General features: G+C 55.7%; 1 protein-coding gene across 1 annotated transcript in view; it reads left to right on the top strand.

The window, feature by feature from the left end:
* DOC2A (double C2 domain alpha) overlaps positions 1–17,822 on the top strand; it is a 97,327-nt gene that overhangs the window by 61,096 nt on the left and 18,409 nt on the right. Inside the window, exon 7 of the mRNA XM_069735013.1 lies at positions 2,773–2,832. Within this exon, the coding sequence (XP_069591114.1) occupies positions 2,773–2,832 (60 nt within the window). The remainder of the gene's footprint in view (positions 1–2,772; positions 2,833–17,822) is intronic.

Here is a 17,822-nt window from a genome sequence, read left to right as displayed (position 1 = left end):
GGAGACGTCGGTAGGAGGAGACGTCGGTACGAGGAGACGTCGGTACGAGGAGACGTCGTTACGAGGAAACGTCAGTACGAGGAGACGTCGGTACTAGGAGACGTCGGTACGAGGAGACGTCGGTACTAGGAGACATCAGTACTAGGAGAGATTAATACGAGGAGACGTTGGTACGAGGAGACGTTGGTACGAGGAGACGTCGGTACTAGGAGACGTCAGTACTAGGAGACGTCGGTACTAGGAGATGTCAGTACTAGGAGATATCACTACTAGGAGACGTCGGTACTAGGAGACGTCGGTACTAGGAGACAATGTACTAGGAGAGATTAATACGAGGAGACATCGGTACGAGGAGACGTCGGTACGAGGAGACATCGGTACGAGGCGACGTCTGTACGAGGAGACGTCGGTACGAGGAGACGTCGGTACGAGGAGACGTCGGTACGAGGAGACATCAGTACTAGGAGAGATTAATACGAGGAGACGTCGGTACGAGGAGACGTCGGCATGAGGGGACGTCGGTACTAGGAGAGATTAATACTAGGAGACGTCGGTACTAGGAGACGTCGGTACGAGGAGACGTCGGTACTAGGAGACGTCGGTACTAGGAGACAATGTACTAGGAGAGATTAATACGAGGAGACATCGGTACGAGGAGACGTCGGTACGAGGAGACATCGGTACGAGGCGACGTCTGTACGAGGAGACGTCGGTACGAGGAGACGTCGGTACGAGGAGACGTCGGTACGAGGAGACGTCGGTACGAGGAGACATCAGTACTAGGAGAGATTAATACGAGGAGACATCAGTACTAGGAGAGATTAATACGAGGAGACGTCGGTACGAGGAGACGTCGGTACTAGGAGACGTCGGTACTAGGAGACGTCGGTACTAGGAGACATCAGTACTAGGAGAGATTAATACGAGGACACGTCGGTACGAGGAGACGTCGGTACGAGGAGACGTCGGTACTAGGAGAGATTAATACGAGGAGACGTCGGTACGAGGAGACGTCGGTACTAGGAGAGATTAATACGAGGAGACGTCGGTACGAGGAGACATCACTACTAGGAGAGATTAATACGAGGAGACGTCAGTACGAGGAGACGTCGGTACGAGGAGACGTCGAGTACGAGGAGACGTCGGTACAAGGAGACGTCGGTACGAGGAGACGTCGGTACTAGGAGAGATTAATACGTGGAGACGTCGGTACGAGGAGACATCACTACTAGGAGAGATTAATACGAGGAGACGTCGGTACGAGGAGACATCGGTACGAGGAGACGTCGGTACGAGGAGAGATTAATACGAGGAGACGTCAGTACGAGGAGACGTCGGTACGAGGAGACGTCGGTACGAGGAGACGTCGGTACTAGGAGACGTCGGTACTAGGAGAGATTAATACGAGGAGACGTCGGTACGAGGAGACGTCGGTATGAGGAGACGTCGGTACTAGGAGAGATTAATACTAGGAGACGTCAGTACGAGGAGACGTCGGTACGAGGAGACGTCGGTACGAGGAGACGTCGGTATGAGGAGACGTCGGTACTAGGAGACGTCGGTACGAGGAGACGTCGGCATGAGGGGACGTCGGTACTAGGAGAGATTAATACTAGGAGACGTCGGTACTAGGAGACGTCGGTACGAGGAGACGTCGGTACTAGGAGACATCAGTACTAGGAGAGATTAATACGAGGAGACGTTGGTACGAGGAGACGTTGGTACGAGGAGACGTTGGTACTAGGAGACGTCAGTACTAGGAGACGTCGGTACTAGGAGATGTCAGTACTAGGAGATATCACTACTAGGAGACGTCGGTACTAGGAGACGTCGGTACTAGGAGACAATGTACTAGGAGAGATTAATACGAGGAGACATCGGTACGAGGAGACGTCGGTACGAGGAGACGTCGGTACGAGGAGACATCAGTACTAGGAGAGATTAATACGAGGAGACGTCGGTACGAGGAGACGTCGGTACGAGGAGACGTCGGTACTAGGAGAGATTAATACGAGGAGACGTCGGTACGAGGAGACGTCGGTACTAGGAGAGATTAATACGAGGAGACGTCGGTACGAGGAGACATCACTACTAGGAGAGATTAATACGAGGAGACGTCAGTACGAGGAGACGTCGAGTACGAGGAGACGTCGGTACGAGGAGACGTCGGTACTAGGAGAGATTAATACGAGGAGACGTCGGTACGAGGAGACGTCGGTACGAGGAGACGTCGGTACGAGGAGAGATTAATACGAGGAGACGTCAGTACGAGGAGACGTCGGTACTAGGAGACGTCGGTATGAGGAGACGTCGGTACTAGGAGAGATTAATACGAGGAGACGTCGGTACGAGGAGACGTCGGTACGAGGAGACGTCGGTACGAGGAGACGTCGGTATGAGGAGACGTCGGTACTAGGAGAGATTAATACGAGGAGACGTCGGTACGAGGAGACGTCGGTACGAGGAGACGTCGGTACGAGGAGACGTCGGCATGAGGGGACGTCGGTACTAGGAGACGTCGGCATGAGGGGACGTCGGTACTAGGAGAGATTAATACTAGGAGACGTCGGTATGAGGAGACATCGGTACTAGGAGACGTCGGTACGAGGAGACGTCGGTACGAGGAGACGTCGGTACGAGGAGACGTCGGTATGAGGAGACGTCGGTATGAGGAGACATGACTCGCAGTGTGGACGGCCCTCACTACACTTTGTCGCCGCTCGTGTGATATTATTGTGTGTGAGATATTTTTTCCTTCTCTTCCCCCTGTAGTTGGCCTCTCCTTCATCAATGTCAGCCGCTCTACGGGGAATTTCTTGTTATCTGAAAGAGGTGAGACCTATAATCAGGCTCCATAATATTCTGTATTCTGCCCCGGGGTTTTATGGGACCTCCAGTATAATAGACCGTTCCCCCCCCCCCCTCAGTTACTAGTGAAAATCCCCAAATATAGACAGCGCCCCCTCCTCTGTGTACTCAGCGCTGCCCCTGGTGGAGATGGTCTCCTGTATTATAGACAGCGCCTCCTCCTCTGTGTACTCAGTGCTGCCCCTGGTGGAGATGTTCTCCTGTATTATACAGCGCCCCCTCCTCTGTGTACTCAGTGCTGCCCCTGGTGGGGATGTTCCCCTCTATTATAGACAGCGCCCCCTCCTCTGTGTACTCAGCGCTGCCCCTGGTGGGGATTTTCTCCTGTATTATACACAGCGCCTCCTCCTCTGTGTACTCAGCGCTGCCCCTGGTGGGGATGTTCTCCTGTATTATAGACAGCGCCTCCTCCTCTGTGTACTCAGTGCTGCCCCTGGTGGAGATGTTCTCCTGTATTATACAGCGCCCCCTCCTCTGTGTACTCAGTGCTGCCCCTGGTGGGGATGTTCTCCTGTATTATAGACAGCGCCTCCTCCTCTGTGTACTCAGTGCTGCCCCTGGTGGGGATGTTCTCCTGTATTATATACAGCGCCCCCTCCTCTGTGTACTCAGCGCTGCCCCTGGTGGGGATGTTCTCCTGTATTATAGACAGCGCCCCCTCCTCTGTGTACTCAGTGCTGCCCCTGGTGGGGATGTTCTCCTGTATTATAGACAGCGCCTCCTCCTCTGTGTACTCAGTGCTGCCCCTGGTGGAGATGTTCTCCTGTATTATACAGCGCCCCCTCCTCTGTGTACTCAGTGCTGCCCCTGGTGGGGATGTTCTCCTGTATTATAGACAGCGCCCCCTCCTCTGTGTACTCAGTGCTGCCCCTGGTGGGGATGTTCTCCTGTATTATAGACAGCGCCCCCTCCTCTGTGTACTCAGTGCTGCCCCTGGTGGGGATGTTCTCCTGTATTATAGACAGCGCCCCCTCCTCTGTGTACTCAGTGCTGCCCCTGGTGGGGATGTTCTCCTGTATTATAGACAGCGCCTCCTCCTCTGTGTACTCAGTGCTGCCCCTGGTGGAGATGTTCTCCTGTATTATACAGCGCCCCCTCCTCTGTGTACTCAGTGCTGCCCCTGGTGGGGATGTTCTCCTGTATTATAGACAGCGCCCCCTCCTCTGTGTACTCAGCGCTGCCCCTGGTGGGGATGTTCTCCTGTATTATAGACAGCGCCCCCTCCTCTGTGTACTCAGCGCTGCCCCTGGTGGGGATGTTCTCCTGTATTATACAGTGCCTCCTCCTCTGTGTACTCAGCGCTGCCCCTGGTGGAGATGTTCTCCTGTATTATAGACAGCGCCCCCTCCTCTGTGTACTCAGTGCTGCCCCTGGTGGGGATGTTCTCCTGTATTATAGACAGCGCCCCCTCCTCTGTGTACTCAGTGCTGCCCCTGGTGGGGATGTTCTCCTGTATTATAGACAGCGCCCCCTCCTCTGTGTACTCAGTGCTGCCCCTGGTGGGGATGTTCTCCTGTATTATAGACAGCGCCTCCTCCTCTGTGTACTCAGTGCTGCCCCTGGTGGGGATGTTCTCCTGTATTATAGATAGCGCCCCCTCCTCTGTGTACTCAGCGCTGCCCCTGGTGGAGATGTTCTCCTGTATTATATACAGCGCCCCCTCCTCTGTGTACTCAGCGCTGCCCCTGGTGGGGATATTCTCCTGTATTATAGATAGTGCCCCCTCCTCTGTGTACTCAGCGCTGCCCCTGGTGGGGATGTTCTCCTGTATTATAGACAGCGCCTCCTCCTCTGTGTACTCAGTGCTGCCCCTGGTGGAGATGTTCTCCTGTATTATAGACAGCGCCCCCTCCTCTGTGTACTCAGTGCTGCCCCTGGTGGGGATGTTCTCCTGTATTATAGACAGCGCCCCCTCCTCTGTGTACTCAGCGCTGCCCCTGGTGGGGATGATCTCCTGTATTATAGACAGCGCCTCCTCCTCTGTGTACTCAGCGCTGCCCCTGGTGGGGATGTTCTCCTGTATTATAGATAGCGCCCCCTCCTCTGTGTACTCAGTGCTGCCCCTGGTGGGGATGTTCTCCTGTATTATAGACAGCGCCCCCTCCTCTGTGTACTCAGTGCTGCCCCTGGTGGGGATGTTCTCCTGTATTATAGACAGCGCCCCCTCCTCTGTGTACTCAGTGCTGCCCCTGGTGGGGATGTTCTCCTGTATTATAGACAGCGCCCCCTCCTCTGTGTACTCAGCGCTGCCCCTGGTGGGGATGATCTCCTGTATTATAGACAGCGCCTCCTCCTCTGTGTACTCAGCGCTGCCCCTGGTGGGGATGATCTCCTGTATTATAGACAGCGCCTCCTCCTCTGTGTACTCAGTGCTGCCCCTGGTGGGGATGTTCTCCTGTATTATAGACAGCGCCTCCTCCTCTGTGTACTCAGTGCTGCCCCTGGTGGGGATGTTCTCCTGTATTATAGATAGCGCCCCCTCCTCTGTGTACTCAGCGCTGCCCCTGGTGGAGATGTTCTCCTGTATTATATACAGCGCCCCCTCCTCTGTGTACTCAGCGCTGCCCCTGGTGGGGATATTCTCCTGTATTATAGATAGCGCCCCCTCCTCTGTGTACTCAGCGCTGCCCCTGGTGGGGATGTTCTCCTGTATTATAGACAGCGCCTCCTCCTCTGTGTACTCAGTGCTGCCCCTGGTGGAGATGTTCTCCTGTATTATAGACAGCGCCCCCTCCTCTGTGTACTCAGCGCTGCCCCTGGTGGGGATGTTCTCCTGTATTATAGACAGCGCCCCCTCCTCTGTGTACTCAGCGCTGCCCCTGGTGGAGATGTTCTCCTGTATTATAGACAGCGCCCCCTCCTCTGTGTACTCAGTGCTGCCCCTGGTGGGGATGTTCTCCTGTATTATAGATAGCGCCCCCTCCTCTGTGTACTCAGCGCTGCCCCTGGTGGAGATGTTCTCCTGTATTATATACAGCGCCCCCTCCTCTGTGTACTCAGTGCTGCCCCTGGTGGAGATGTTCTCCTGTATTATATACAGCGCCCCCTCCTCTGTGTACTCAGCGCTGCCCCTGGTGGGGATGTTCTCCTGTATTATAGACAGCGCCTCCTCCTCTGTGTACTCAGTGCTGCCCCTGGTGGAGATGTTCTCCTGTATTATAGACAGCGCCCCCTCCTCTGTGTACTCAGCGCTGCCCCTGGTGGGGATGTTCTCCTGTATTATAGACAGCGCCTCCTCCTCTGTGTACTCAGCGCTGCCCCTGGTGGAGATGTTCTCCTGTATTATAGACAGCGCCCCCTCCTCTGTGTACTCAGCGCTGCCCCTGGTGGGGATGTTCTCCTGTATTATACAGTGCCTCCTCCTCTGTGTACTCAGCGCTGCCCCTGGTGGAGATGTTCTCCTGTATTATAGACAGCGCCCCCTCCTCTGTGTACTCAGTGCTGCCCCTGGTGGGGATGTTCTCCTGTATTATAGACAGCGCCCCCTCCTCTGTGTACTCAGTGCTGCCCCTGGTGGGGATGTTCTCCTGTATTATAGACAGCGCCCCCTCCTCTGTGTACTCAGTGCTGCCCCTGGTGGGGATGTTCTCCTGTATTATAGACAGCGCCTCCTCCTCTGTGTACTCAGTGCTGCCCCTGGTGGGGATGTTCTCCTGTATTATAGATAGCGCCCCCTCCTCTGTGTACTCAGCGCTGCCCCTGGTGGAGATGTTCTCCTGTATTATATACAGCGCCCCCTCCTCTGTGTACTCAGCGCTGCCCCTGGTGGGGATATTCTCCTGTATTATAGATAGCGCCCCCTCCTCTGTGTACTCAGCGCTGCCCCTGGTGGGGATGTTCTCCTGTATTATAGACAGCGCCTCCTCCTCTGTGTACTCAGTGCTGCCCCTGGTGGAGATGTTCTCCTGTATTATAGACAGCGCCCCCTCCTCTGTGTACTCAGTGCTGCCCCTGGTGGGGATGTTCTCCTGTATTATAGACAGCGCCCCCTCCTCTGTGTACTCAGCGCTGCCCCTGGTGGGGATGATCTCCTGTATTATAGACAGCGCCTCCTCCTCTGTGTACTCAGCGCTGCCCCTGGTGGGGATGTTCTCCTGTATTATAGATAGCGCCCCCTCCTCTGTGTACTCAGTGCTGCCCCTGGTGGGGATGTTCTCCTGTATTATAGACAGCGCCCCCTCCTCTGTGTACTCAGTGCTGCCCCTGGTGGGGATGTTCTCCTGTATTATAGACAGCGCCCCCTCCTCTGTGTACTCAGTGCTGCCCCTGGTGGGGATGTTCTCCTGTATTATAGACAGCGCCCCCTCCTCTGTGTACTCAGCGCTGCCCCTGGTGGGGATGATCTCCTGTATTATAGACAGCGCCTCCTCCTCTGTGTACTCAGCGCTGCCCCTGGTGGGGATGTTCTCCTGTATTATAGACAGCGCCTCCTCCTCTGTGTACTCAGTGCTGCCCCTGGTGGGGATGTTCTCCTGTATTATAGATAGCGCCCCCTCCTCTGTGTACTCAGTGCTGCCCCTGGTGGAGATGTTCTCCTGTATTATAGACAGCGCCCCCTCCTCTGTGTACTCAGCGCTGCCCCTGGTGGAGATGTTCTCCTGTATTATATACAGCGCCCCCTCCTCTGTGTACTCAGCGCTGCCCCTGGTGGGGATATTCTCCTGTATTATAGATAGCGCCCCCTCCTCTGTGTACTCAGCGCTGCCCCTGGTGGGGATGTTCTCCTGTATTATAGACAGCGCCTCCTCCTCTGTGTACTCAGTGCTGCCCCTGGTGGAGATGTTCTCCTGTATTATAGACAGCGCCCCCTCCTCTGTGTACTCAGTGCTGCCCCTGGTGGGGATGTTCTCCTGTATTATAGACAGCGCCCCCTCCTCTGTGTACTCAGCGCTGCCCCTGGTGGGGATGATCTCCTGTATTATAGACAGCGCCTCCTCCTCTGTGTACTCAGTGCTGCCCCTGGTGGGGATGTTCTCCTGTATTATAGACAGCGCCCCCTCCTCTGTGTACTCAGTGCTGCCCCTGGTGGGGATGTTCTCCTGTATTATAGATAGCGCCTCCTCCTCTGTGTACTCAGTGCTGCCCCTGGTGGGGATGTTCTCCTGTATTATAGACAGCGCCTCCTCCTCTGTGTACTCAGTGCTGCCCCTGGTGGGGATGTTCTCCTGTATTATAGATAGCGCCCCCTCCTCTGTGTACTCAGCGCTGCCCCTGGTGGAGATGTTCTCCTGTATTATATACAGCGCCCCCTCCTCTGTGTACTCAGCGCTGCCCCTGGTGGGGATATTCTCCTGTATTATAGATAGCGCCCCCTCCTCTGTGTACTCAGCGCTGCCCCTGGTGGGGATGTTCTCCTGTATTATAGACAGCGCCTCCTCCTCTGTGTACTCAGTGCTGCCCCTGGTGGAGATGTTCTCCTGTATTATAGACAGCGCCCCCTCCTCTGTGTACTCAGTGCTGCCCCTGGTGGGGATGTTCTCCTGTATTATAGACAGCGCCCCCTCCTCTGTGTACTCAGCGCTGCCCCTGGTGGGGATGATCTCCTGTATTATAGACAGCGCCTCCTCCTCTGTGTACTCAGCGCTGCCCCTGGTGGGGATGTTCTCCTGTATTATAGATAGCGCCCCCTCCTCTGTGTACTCAGTGCTGCCCCTGGTGGGGATGTTCTCCTGTATTATAGACAGCGCCCCCTCCTCTGTGTACTCAGTGCTGCCCCTGGTGGGGATGTTCTCCTGTATTATAGACAGCGCCCCCTCCTCTGTGTACTCAGTGCTGCCCCTGGTGGGGATGTTCTCCTGTATTATAGACAGCGCCCCCTCCTCTGTGTACTCAGCGCTGCCCCTGGTGGGGATGATCTCCTGTATTATAGACAGCGCCTCCTCCTCTGTGTACTCAGCGCTGCCCCTGGTGGGGATGTTCTCCTGTATTATAGACAGCGCCTCCTCCTCTGTGTACTCAGTGCTGCCCCTGGTGGGGATGTTCTCCTGTATTATAGATAGCGCCCCCTCCTCTGTGTACTCAGTGCTGCCCCTGGTGGGGATGTTCCCCTGTATTATAGACAGCGCCCCCTCCTCTGTGTACTCAGCGCTGCCCCTGGTGGGGATGTTCTCCTGTATTATAGACAGCGCCCCCTCCTCTGTGTACTCAGCGCTGCCCCTGGTGGAGATGTTCTCCTGTATTATAGACAGCGCCCCCTCCTCTGTGTACTCAGCGCTGCCCCTGGTGGAGATGTTCTCCTGTATTATATACAGCGCCCCCTCCTCTGTGTACTCAGCGCTGCCCCTGGTGGGGATATTCTCCTGTATTATAGATAGCGCCCCCTCCTCTGTGTACTCAGCGCTGCCCCTGGTGGGGATGTTCTCCTGTATTATAGACAGCGCCTCCTCCTCTGTGTACTCAGTGCTGCCCCTGGTGGAGATGTTCTCCTGTATTATAGACAGCGCCCCCTCCTCTGTGTACTCAGTGCTGCCCCTGGTGGGGATGTTCTCCTGTATTATAGACAGCGCCCCCTCCTCTGTGTACTCAGCGCTGCCCCTGGTGGGGATGATCTCCTGTATTATAGACAGCGCCTCCTCCTCTGTGTACTCAGTGCTGCCCCTGGTGGGGATGTTCTCCTGTATTATAGACAGCGCCCCCTCCTCTGTGTACTCAGTGCTGCCCCTGGTGGGGATGTTCTCCTGTATTATAGACAGCGCCTCCTCCTCTGTGTACTCAGTGCTGCCCCTGGTGGGGATGTTCTCCTGTATTATAGACAGCGCCCCCTCCTCTGTGTACTCAGTGCTGCCCCTGGTGGGGATGTTCTCCTGTATTATAGATAGCGCCCCCTCCTCTGTGTACTCAGTGCTGCCCCTGGTGGAGATGTTCTCCTGTATTATAGACAGCGCCCCCTCCTCTGTGTACTCAGTGCTGCCCCTGGTGGGGATGATCTCCTGTATTATAGACAGCGCCCCCTCCTCTGTGTACTCAGTGCTGCCCCTGGTGGGGATGTTCTCCTGTATTATAGACAGCGCCCCCTCCTCTGTGTACTCAGTGCTGCCCCTGGTGGAGATGTTCTCCTGTATTATAGACAGCGCCCCCTCCTCTGTGTACTCAGCGCTGCCCCTGGTGGGGATATTCTCCTGTATTATAGACAGCGCCTCCTCCTCTGTGTACTCAGTGCTGCCCCTGGTGGGGATGATCTCCTGTATTATAGACAGCGCCCCCTCCTCTGTGTACTCAGCGCTGCCCCTGGTGGAGATGTTCTCCTGTATTATATACAGCGCCCCCTCCTCTGTGTACTCAGCGCTGCCCCTGGTGGGGATATTCTCCTGTATTATAGACAGCGCCTCCTCCTCTGTGTACTCAGTGCTGCCCCTGGTGGGGATGTTCTCCTGTATTATAGATAGCGCCTCCTCCTCTGTGTACTCAGTGCTGCCCCTGGTGGGGATGTTCTCCTGTATTATAGATAGCGCCCCCTCCTCTGTGTACTCAGCGCTGCCCCTGGTGGGGATGTTCTCCTGTATTATAGACAGTGCCCCCTCCTCTGTGTACTCAGTGCTGCCCCTGGTGGGGATGTTCTCCTGTATTATAGAGAGCGTCCCCTCCTCTGTGTACTCAGCGCTGCCCCTGGTGGGGATGTTCTCCTGTATTATAGACAGTGCCCCCTCCTCTGTGTACTCAGTGCTGCCCCTGGTGGGGATGTTCTCCTGTATTATAGATAGCGCCCCCTCCTCTGTGTACTCAGTGCTGCCCCTGGTGGGGATGTTCTCCTGTATTATAGATAGCGCCCCCTCCTCTGTGTACTCAGCGCTGCCCCTGGTGGGGATGTTCTCCTGTATTATAGACAGTGCCTCCTCCTCTGTGTACTCAGTGCTGCCCCTGGTGGGGATGTTCTCCTGTATTATAGACAGCGCCTCCTCCTCTGTGTACTCAGTGCTGCCCCTGGTGGAGATGTTCTCCTGTATTATACAGCGCCCCCTCCTCTGTGTACTCAGTGCTGCCCCTGGTGGGGATGTTCTCCTGTATTATAGACAGCGCCCCCTCCTCTGTGTACTCAGTGCTGCCCCTGGTGGGGATGTTCTCCTGTATTATAGACAGCGCCTCCTCCTCTGTGTACTCAGCGCTGCCCCTGGTGGGGATGTTCTCCTGTATTATAGACAGCGCCCCCTCCTCTGTGTACTCAGCGCTGCCCCTGGTGGGGATGTTCTCCTGTATTATAGACAGCGCCTCCTCCTCTGTGTACTCAGTGCTGCCCCTGGTGGGGATGTTCTCCTGTATTATAGATAGCGCCCCCTCCTCTGTGTACTCAGTGCTGCCCCTGGTGGGGATGTTCTCCTGTATTATAGACAGCGCCTCCTCCTCTGTGTACTCAGTGCTGCCCCTGGTGGGGATGTTCTCCTGTATTATAGACAGCGCCTCCTCCTCTGTGTACTCAGTGCTGCCCCTGGTGGAGATGTTCTCCTGTATTATAGACAGCGCCCCCTCCTCTGTGTACTCAGTGCTGCCCCTGGTGGGGATGTTCTCCTGTATTATAGACAGCGCCCCCTCCTCTGTGTACTCAGCGCTGCCCCTGGTGGGGATGATCTCCTGTATTATAGACAGCGCCTCCTCCTCTGTGTACTCAGTGCTGCCCCTGGTGTGGATGTTCTCCTGTATTATAGACAGCGCCTCCTCCTCTGTGTACTCAGCGCTGCTCCTGGTGGGGATGTTCTCCTGTATTATAGACAGCGCCTCCTCCTCTGTGTACTCAGTGCTGCCCCTGGTGGGGATGTTCTCCTGTATTATAGACAGCGCCCCCTCCTCTGTGTACTCAGTGCTGCCCCTGATGGGGATGTTCTCCTGTATTATAGACAGGGCCTCCTCCTCTGTGTACTCAGTGCTGCCCCTGGTGTGGATGTTCTCCTGTATTATAGACAGCGCCTCCTCCTCTGTGTACTCAGTGCTGCCCCTGGTGGGGATGTTCTCCTGTATTATAGACAGCGCCCCCTCCTCTGTGTACTCAGTGCTGCCCCTGATGGGGATGTTCTCCTGTATTATAGACAGGGCCTCCTCCTCTGTGTACTCAGTGCTGCCCCTGGTGTGGATGTTCTCCTGTATTATAGACAGCGCCTCCTCCTCTGTGTACTCAGCGCTGCCCCTGGTGGAGATGTTCTCCTGTATTATATACAGCGCCCCCTCCTCTGTGTACTCAGCGCTGCCCCTGGTGGGGATGTTCTCCTGTATTATAGACAGCGCCTCCTCCTCTGTGTACTCAGTGCTGCCCCTGGTGGGGATGATCTCCTGTATTATAGACAGCGCCCCCTCCTCTGTGTACTCAGTGCTGCCCCTGGTGGGGATGTTCTCCTGTATTATAGATAGCGCCCCCTCCTCTGTGTACTCAGTGCTGCCCCTGGTGGAGATGTTCTCCTGTATTATAGACAGCGCCCCCTCCTCTGTGTACTCAGCGCTGCCCCTGGTGGAGATGTTCTCCTGTATTATATACAGCGCCCCCTCCTCTGTGTACTCAGCGCTGCCCCTGGTGGGGATATTCTCCTGTATTATAGATAGCGCCCCCTCCTCTGTGTACTCAGCGCTGCCCCTGGTGGGGATGTTCTCCTGTATTATAGACAGCGCCTCCTCCTCTGTGTACTCAGTGCTGCCCCTGGTGGAGATGTTCTCCTGTATTATAGACAGCGCCCCCTCCTCTGTGTACTCAGTGCTGCCCCTGGTGGGGATGTTCTCCTGTATTATAGACAGCGCCCCCTCCTCTGTGTACTCAGCGCTGCCCCTGGTGGGGATGATCTCCTGTATTATAGACAGCGCCTCCTCCTCTGTGTACTCAGCGCTGCTCCTGGTGGGGATGTTCTCCTGTATTATAGACAGCGCCCCCTCCTCTGTGTACTCAGTGCTGCCCCTGATGGGGATGTTCTCCTGTATTATAGACAGGGCCTCCTCCTCTGTGTACTCAGTGCTGCCCCTGGTGGGGATGTTCTCCTGTATTATAGACAGCGCCTCCTCCTCTGTGTACTCAGTGCTGCCCCTGGTGGGGATGTTCTCCTGTATTATAGACAGCGCCTCCTCCTCTGTGTACTCAGTGCTGCCCCTGGTGGGGATGTTCTCCTGTATTATAGACAGCGCCCCCTCCTCTGTGTACTCAGTGCTGCCCCTGGTGGGGATGTTCTCCTGTATTATAGACAGCGCCCCCTCCTCTGTGTACTCAGTGCTGCCCCTGATGGGGATGTTCTCCTGTATTATAGACAGCGCCCCCTCCTCTGTGTACTCAGTGCTGCCCCTGGTGGGGATGTTCTCCTGTATTATAGACAGCGCCCCCTCCTCTGTGTACTCAGTGCTGCCCCTGATGGGGATGTTCTCCTGTATTATAGACAGGGCCTCCTCCTCTGTGTACTCAGTGCTGCCCCTGGTGGGGATATTCTCCTCTATTATAGACAGCGCCTCCTCCTCTGTGTACTCAGTGCTGCCCCTGGTGTGGATGTTCTCCTGTATTATAGACAGCGCCTCCTCCTCTGTGTACTCAGTGCTGCCCCTGGTGGGGATGTTCTCCTGTATTATAGACAGCGCCCCCTCCTCTGTGTACTCAGCGCTGCCCCTGGTGGGGACGTTCTCCTGTATTATAGACAGCGCCTCCTCCTCTGTGTACTCAGCGCTGCCCCTGGTGGAGATGTTCTCCTGTATTATAGACAGCGCCCCCTCCTCTGTGTACTCAGTGCTGCCCCTGGTGGGGATGTTCTCATGTATTATAGACAGCGCCCCCTCCTCTGTGTACTCAGTGCTGCCCCTGGTGGGGATTTTCTCCTGTATTATAGACAGCGCCTCCTCATCTGTGTACTCAGTGCTGCCCCTGGTGGGGATGTTCTCCTCTATTATAGGCAGCGCCTCCTCCTCTGTGTACTCAGTGCTGTCCCTGGTGGGGATGTTCTCCTGTATTATAGACAGCGCCTCCTCCTCTGTGTACTCAGCGCTGCCCCTGGTGGGGATGTTCCCCTGTATTATAGACAGCGCCTCCTCATCTGTGTACTCAGTGCTGCCCCTGGTGGGGATGTTCCCCTGTATTATAGACAGCGCCTCCTCCTCTGTGTACTCAGTGCTGCCCCTGGTGGGGATGTTCTCCTGTATTATAGACAGCGCCCTCTCCTCTGTGTACTCAGTGCTGCCCCTGGTGGGGATTTTCTCCTGTATTATAGACAGCGCCTCCTCCTCTGTGTACTCAGTGCTGCCCCTGGTGGAGATGTTCTCCTGTATTATAGACAGCGCCCCCTCCTCTGTGTACTCAGCGCTGCCCCTGGTGGGGATGTTCTCCTGTATTATAGACAGCGCCTCCTCCTCTGTGTACTCAGTGCTGCCCCTGGTGGAGATGTTCTCCTGTATTATAGACAGCGCCTCCTCATCTGTGTACTCAGCGCTGCCCCTGGTGGGGATTTTCTCCTGTATTATACACAGCGCCTCCTCCTCTGTGTACTCAGTGCTGCCCCTGGTGGAGATGTTCTCCTGTATTATAGACAGCGCCCCGTCCTCTGTGTACTCAGCGCTGCCCCTGGTGGGGATGTTCTCCTGTATTATAGACAGCGCCTCCTCCTCTGTGTACTCAGCGCTGCCCCTGGTGGGGATGTTCTCCTGTATTATAGACAGCGCCCCCTCCTCTGTGTACTCAGCGCTGCCCCTGGTGGAGATGTTCCCCTGTATTATAGACAGCGCCCCCTCCTCTGTGTACTCAGTGCTGCCCCTGGTGGGGATGTTCTCCTGTATTATAGACAGGGCCTCCTCCTCTGTGTACTCAGTGCTGCCCCTGGTGGGGATGTTCTCCTGTATTATAGACAGCGCCCCCTCCTCTGTGTACTCAGTGCTGCCCCTGGTGGAGATGTTCTCCTGTATTATAGACAGCGCCTCCTCCTCTGTGTACTCAGCGCTGCCCCTGGTGGAGATGTTCTCCTGTATTATAGACAGCGCCCTCTCCTCTGTGTACTCAGCGCTGCCCCTGGTGGAGATGTTCTCCTGTATTATAGACAGCGCCTCCTCCTCTGTGTACTCAGTGCTGCCCCTGGTGGGGATGTTCCCCTGTATTATAGACAGGGCCTCCTCCTCTGTGTACTCAGCGCTGCCCCTGGTGGGGATGTTCTCCTGTATTACAGACAGCGCCCCCTCCTCTGTGTACTCAGTGCTGCCCCTGGTGGGGATGTTCTCCTGTATTATAGACAGGGCCTCCTCCTCTGTGTACTCAGCGCTGCCCCTGGTGGGGATGTTCTCCTGTATTACAGACAGCGCCCCCTCCTCTGTGTACTCAGCGCTGCCCCTGGTGGGGATGTTCTCCTGTATTATAGATAGCGCCCCCTCCTCTGTGTACTCAGTGCTGCCCCTGGTGGGGATGTTCTCCTGTATTATAGACAGCGCCCCCTCCTCTGTGTACTCAGCGCTGCCCCTGGTGGGGATGTTCTCCTGTATTATACAGCGCCTCCTCCTCTGTGTACTCAGCGCTGCCCCTGGTGGAGATGTTCTCCTGTATTATAGACAGCGCCCCCTCCTCTGTGTACTCAGCGCTGCCCCTGGTGGAGATGTTCTCCTGTATTATAGACAGCGCCCCCTCCTCTGTGTACTCAGTGCTGCCCCTGGTGGGGATGTTCTCCTGTATTATAGACAGTGCCCCCTCCTCTGTGTACTCAGTGCTGCCCCTGGTGGGGATGTTCTCCTGTATTATACAGCGCCCCCTCCTCTGTGTACTCAGCGCTGCCCCTGGTGGGGATGTTCTCCTGTATTATAGACAGCGCCCCCTCATCTGTGTACTCAGCGCTGCCCCTGGTGGAGATGTTCCCCTGTATTATATACAGGGCCTCCTCCTCTGTGTACTCAGCGCTGCCCCTGGTGGAGATGTTCTCCTGTATTATATACAGGGCCTCCTCCTCTGTGTACTCAGTGCTGCCCCTGGTGGGGATGTTCTCCTGTATTATATACAGGGCCTCCTCCTCTGTGTACTCAGTGCTGCCCCTGGTGGGGATGTTCTCCTGTATTATAGACAGCGCCTCCTCCTCTGTGTACTCAGTGCTGCCCCTGGTGGAGATGTTCTCCTGTATTATAGACAGCGCCTCCTCCTCTGTGTACTCAGTTCTGCCCCTGGTGTGGATGTTCTCCTGTATTATAGACAGCGCCCCCTCCTCTGTGTACTCAGCGCTGCCCCTGGTGGGGATGTTCTCCTGTATTATACACAGCGCCTCCTCCTCTGTGTACTCAGTGCTGCCCCTGGTGGGGATGTTCCCCTGTATTATAGACAGCGCCTCCTCCTCTGTGTACTCAGCGCTGCCCCTGGTGGGGATGTTCTCCTGTATTATAGACAGCGCCCCCTCCTCTGTGTACTCAGCGCTGCCCCTGGTGGGGATGTTCTCCTGTATTATACACAGCGCCTCCTCCTCTGTGTACTCAGTGCTGCCCCTGGTGGGGATGTTCCCCTGTATTATAGACAGCGCCTCCTCCTCTGTGTACTCAGCGCTGCCCCTGGTGGGGATGTTCTCCTGTATTATAGACAGCGCCCCCTCCTCTGTGTACTCAGCGCTGCCCCTGGTGGAGATGTTCTCCTGTATTATAGACAGCGCCTCCTCCTCTGTGTACTCAGTGCTGCCCCTGGTGGGGATGTTCTCCTGTATTATAGACAGCGCCCCCTCCTCTGTGTACTCAGTGCTGCCCCTGGTGGAGATGTTCTCCTGTATTATAGAGAGCGCCTCCTCCTCTGTGTACTCAGTGCTGCCCCTGGTGGGGATGTTCTCCTGTATTATAGACAGCGCCCCCTCCTCTGTGTACTCAGTGCTGCCCCTGGTGGGGATGTTCTCCTGTATTATAGACAGCGCCCCCTCCTCTGTGTACTCAGTGCTGCCCCTGGTGGAGATGTTCTCCTGTATTATAGAGAGCGCCTCCTCCTCTGTGTACTCAGTGCTGCCCCTGGTGGGGATGTTCTCCTGTATTATAGACAGCGCCCCCTCCTCTGTGTACTCAGTGCTGCCCCTGGTGGGGATGTTCTCCTGTATTATATACAGCGCCTCCTCCTCTGTGTACTCAGCGCTGCCCCTGGTGGGGATGTTCTCCTGTATTATAGACAGCGCCTCCTCCTCTGTGTACTCAGTGCTGCCCCTGGTGGAGATGTTCTCCTGTATTATAGACAGCGCCTCCTCCTCTGTGTACTCAGTGCTGCCCCTGGTGGGGATTTTCTCCTGTATTATACAGTGCCTCCTCCTCTGTGTACTCAGTGCTGCCCCTGGTGGGGATTTTCTCCTGTATTATAGACAGCGCCTCCTCCTCTGTGTACTCAGCGCTGCCCCTGGTGGGGATGTTCTCCTGTATTATAGACAGCGCCTCCTCCTCTGTGTACTCAGTGCTGCCCCTGGTGGAGATGTTCTCCTGTATTATAGACAGGGCCTCCTCCTCTGTGTACTCAGTGCTGCCCCTGGTGGGGATGTTCTCCTGTATTATAGACAGCGCCTCCTCCTCTGTGTACTCAGTGCTGCCCCTGGTGGGGATGTTCTCCTGTATTATAGACAGCGCCCCCTCCTCTGTGTACTCAGTGCTGCCCCTGGTGGAGATGTTCTCCTGTATTATAGACAGCGCCTCCTCCTCTGTGTACTCAGTGCTGCCCCTGGTGGAGATGTTCTCCTGTATTATACACAGCGCCCCCTCCTCTGTGTACTCAGTGCTGCCCCTGGTGGGGATGTTCTCCTGTATTATAGACAGCGCCCCCTCCTCTGTGTACTCAGTGCTGCCCCTGGTGGGGATGTTCTCCTGTATTATAGACAGCGCCCCCTCCTCTGTGTACTCAGTGCTGCCCCTGGTGGAGATGTTCTCCTGTATTATAGACAGCGCCTCCTGCTCTGTGTACTCAGCGCTGCCCCTGGTGGAGATGTTCTCCTGTATTATAGACAGCGCCCCCTCCTCTGTGTACTCAGCGCTGCCCCTGGTGGGGATGTTCTCCTGTATTATACAGCGCCCCCTCCTCTGTGTAC

This window comes from Ranitomeya imitator, chromosome 7 (assembly GCF_032444005.1).
Source record: "Ranitomeya imitator isolate aRanImi1 chromosome 7, aRanImi1.pri, whole genome shotgun sequence".
Classification (NCBI taxonomy): domain Eukaryota; kingdom Metazoa; phylum Chordata; class Amphibia; order Anura; family Dendrobatidae; genus Ranitomeya; species Ranitomeya imitator.
Note: the sequence above shows the minus strand (reverse complement) of the source record. Positions and strands in the feature narration are given on the sequence as shown.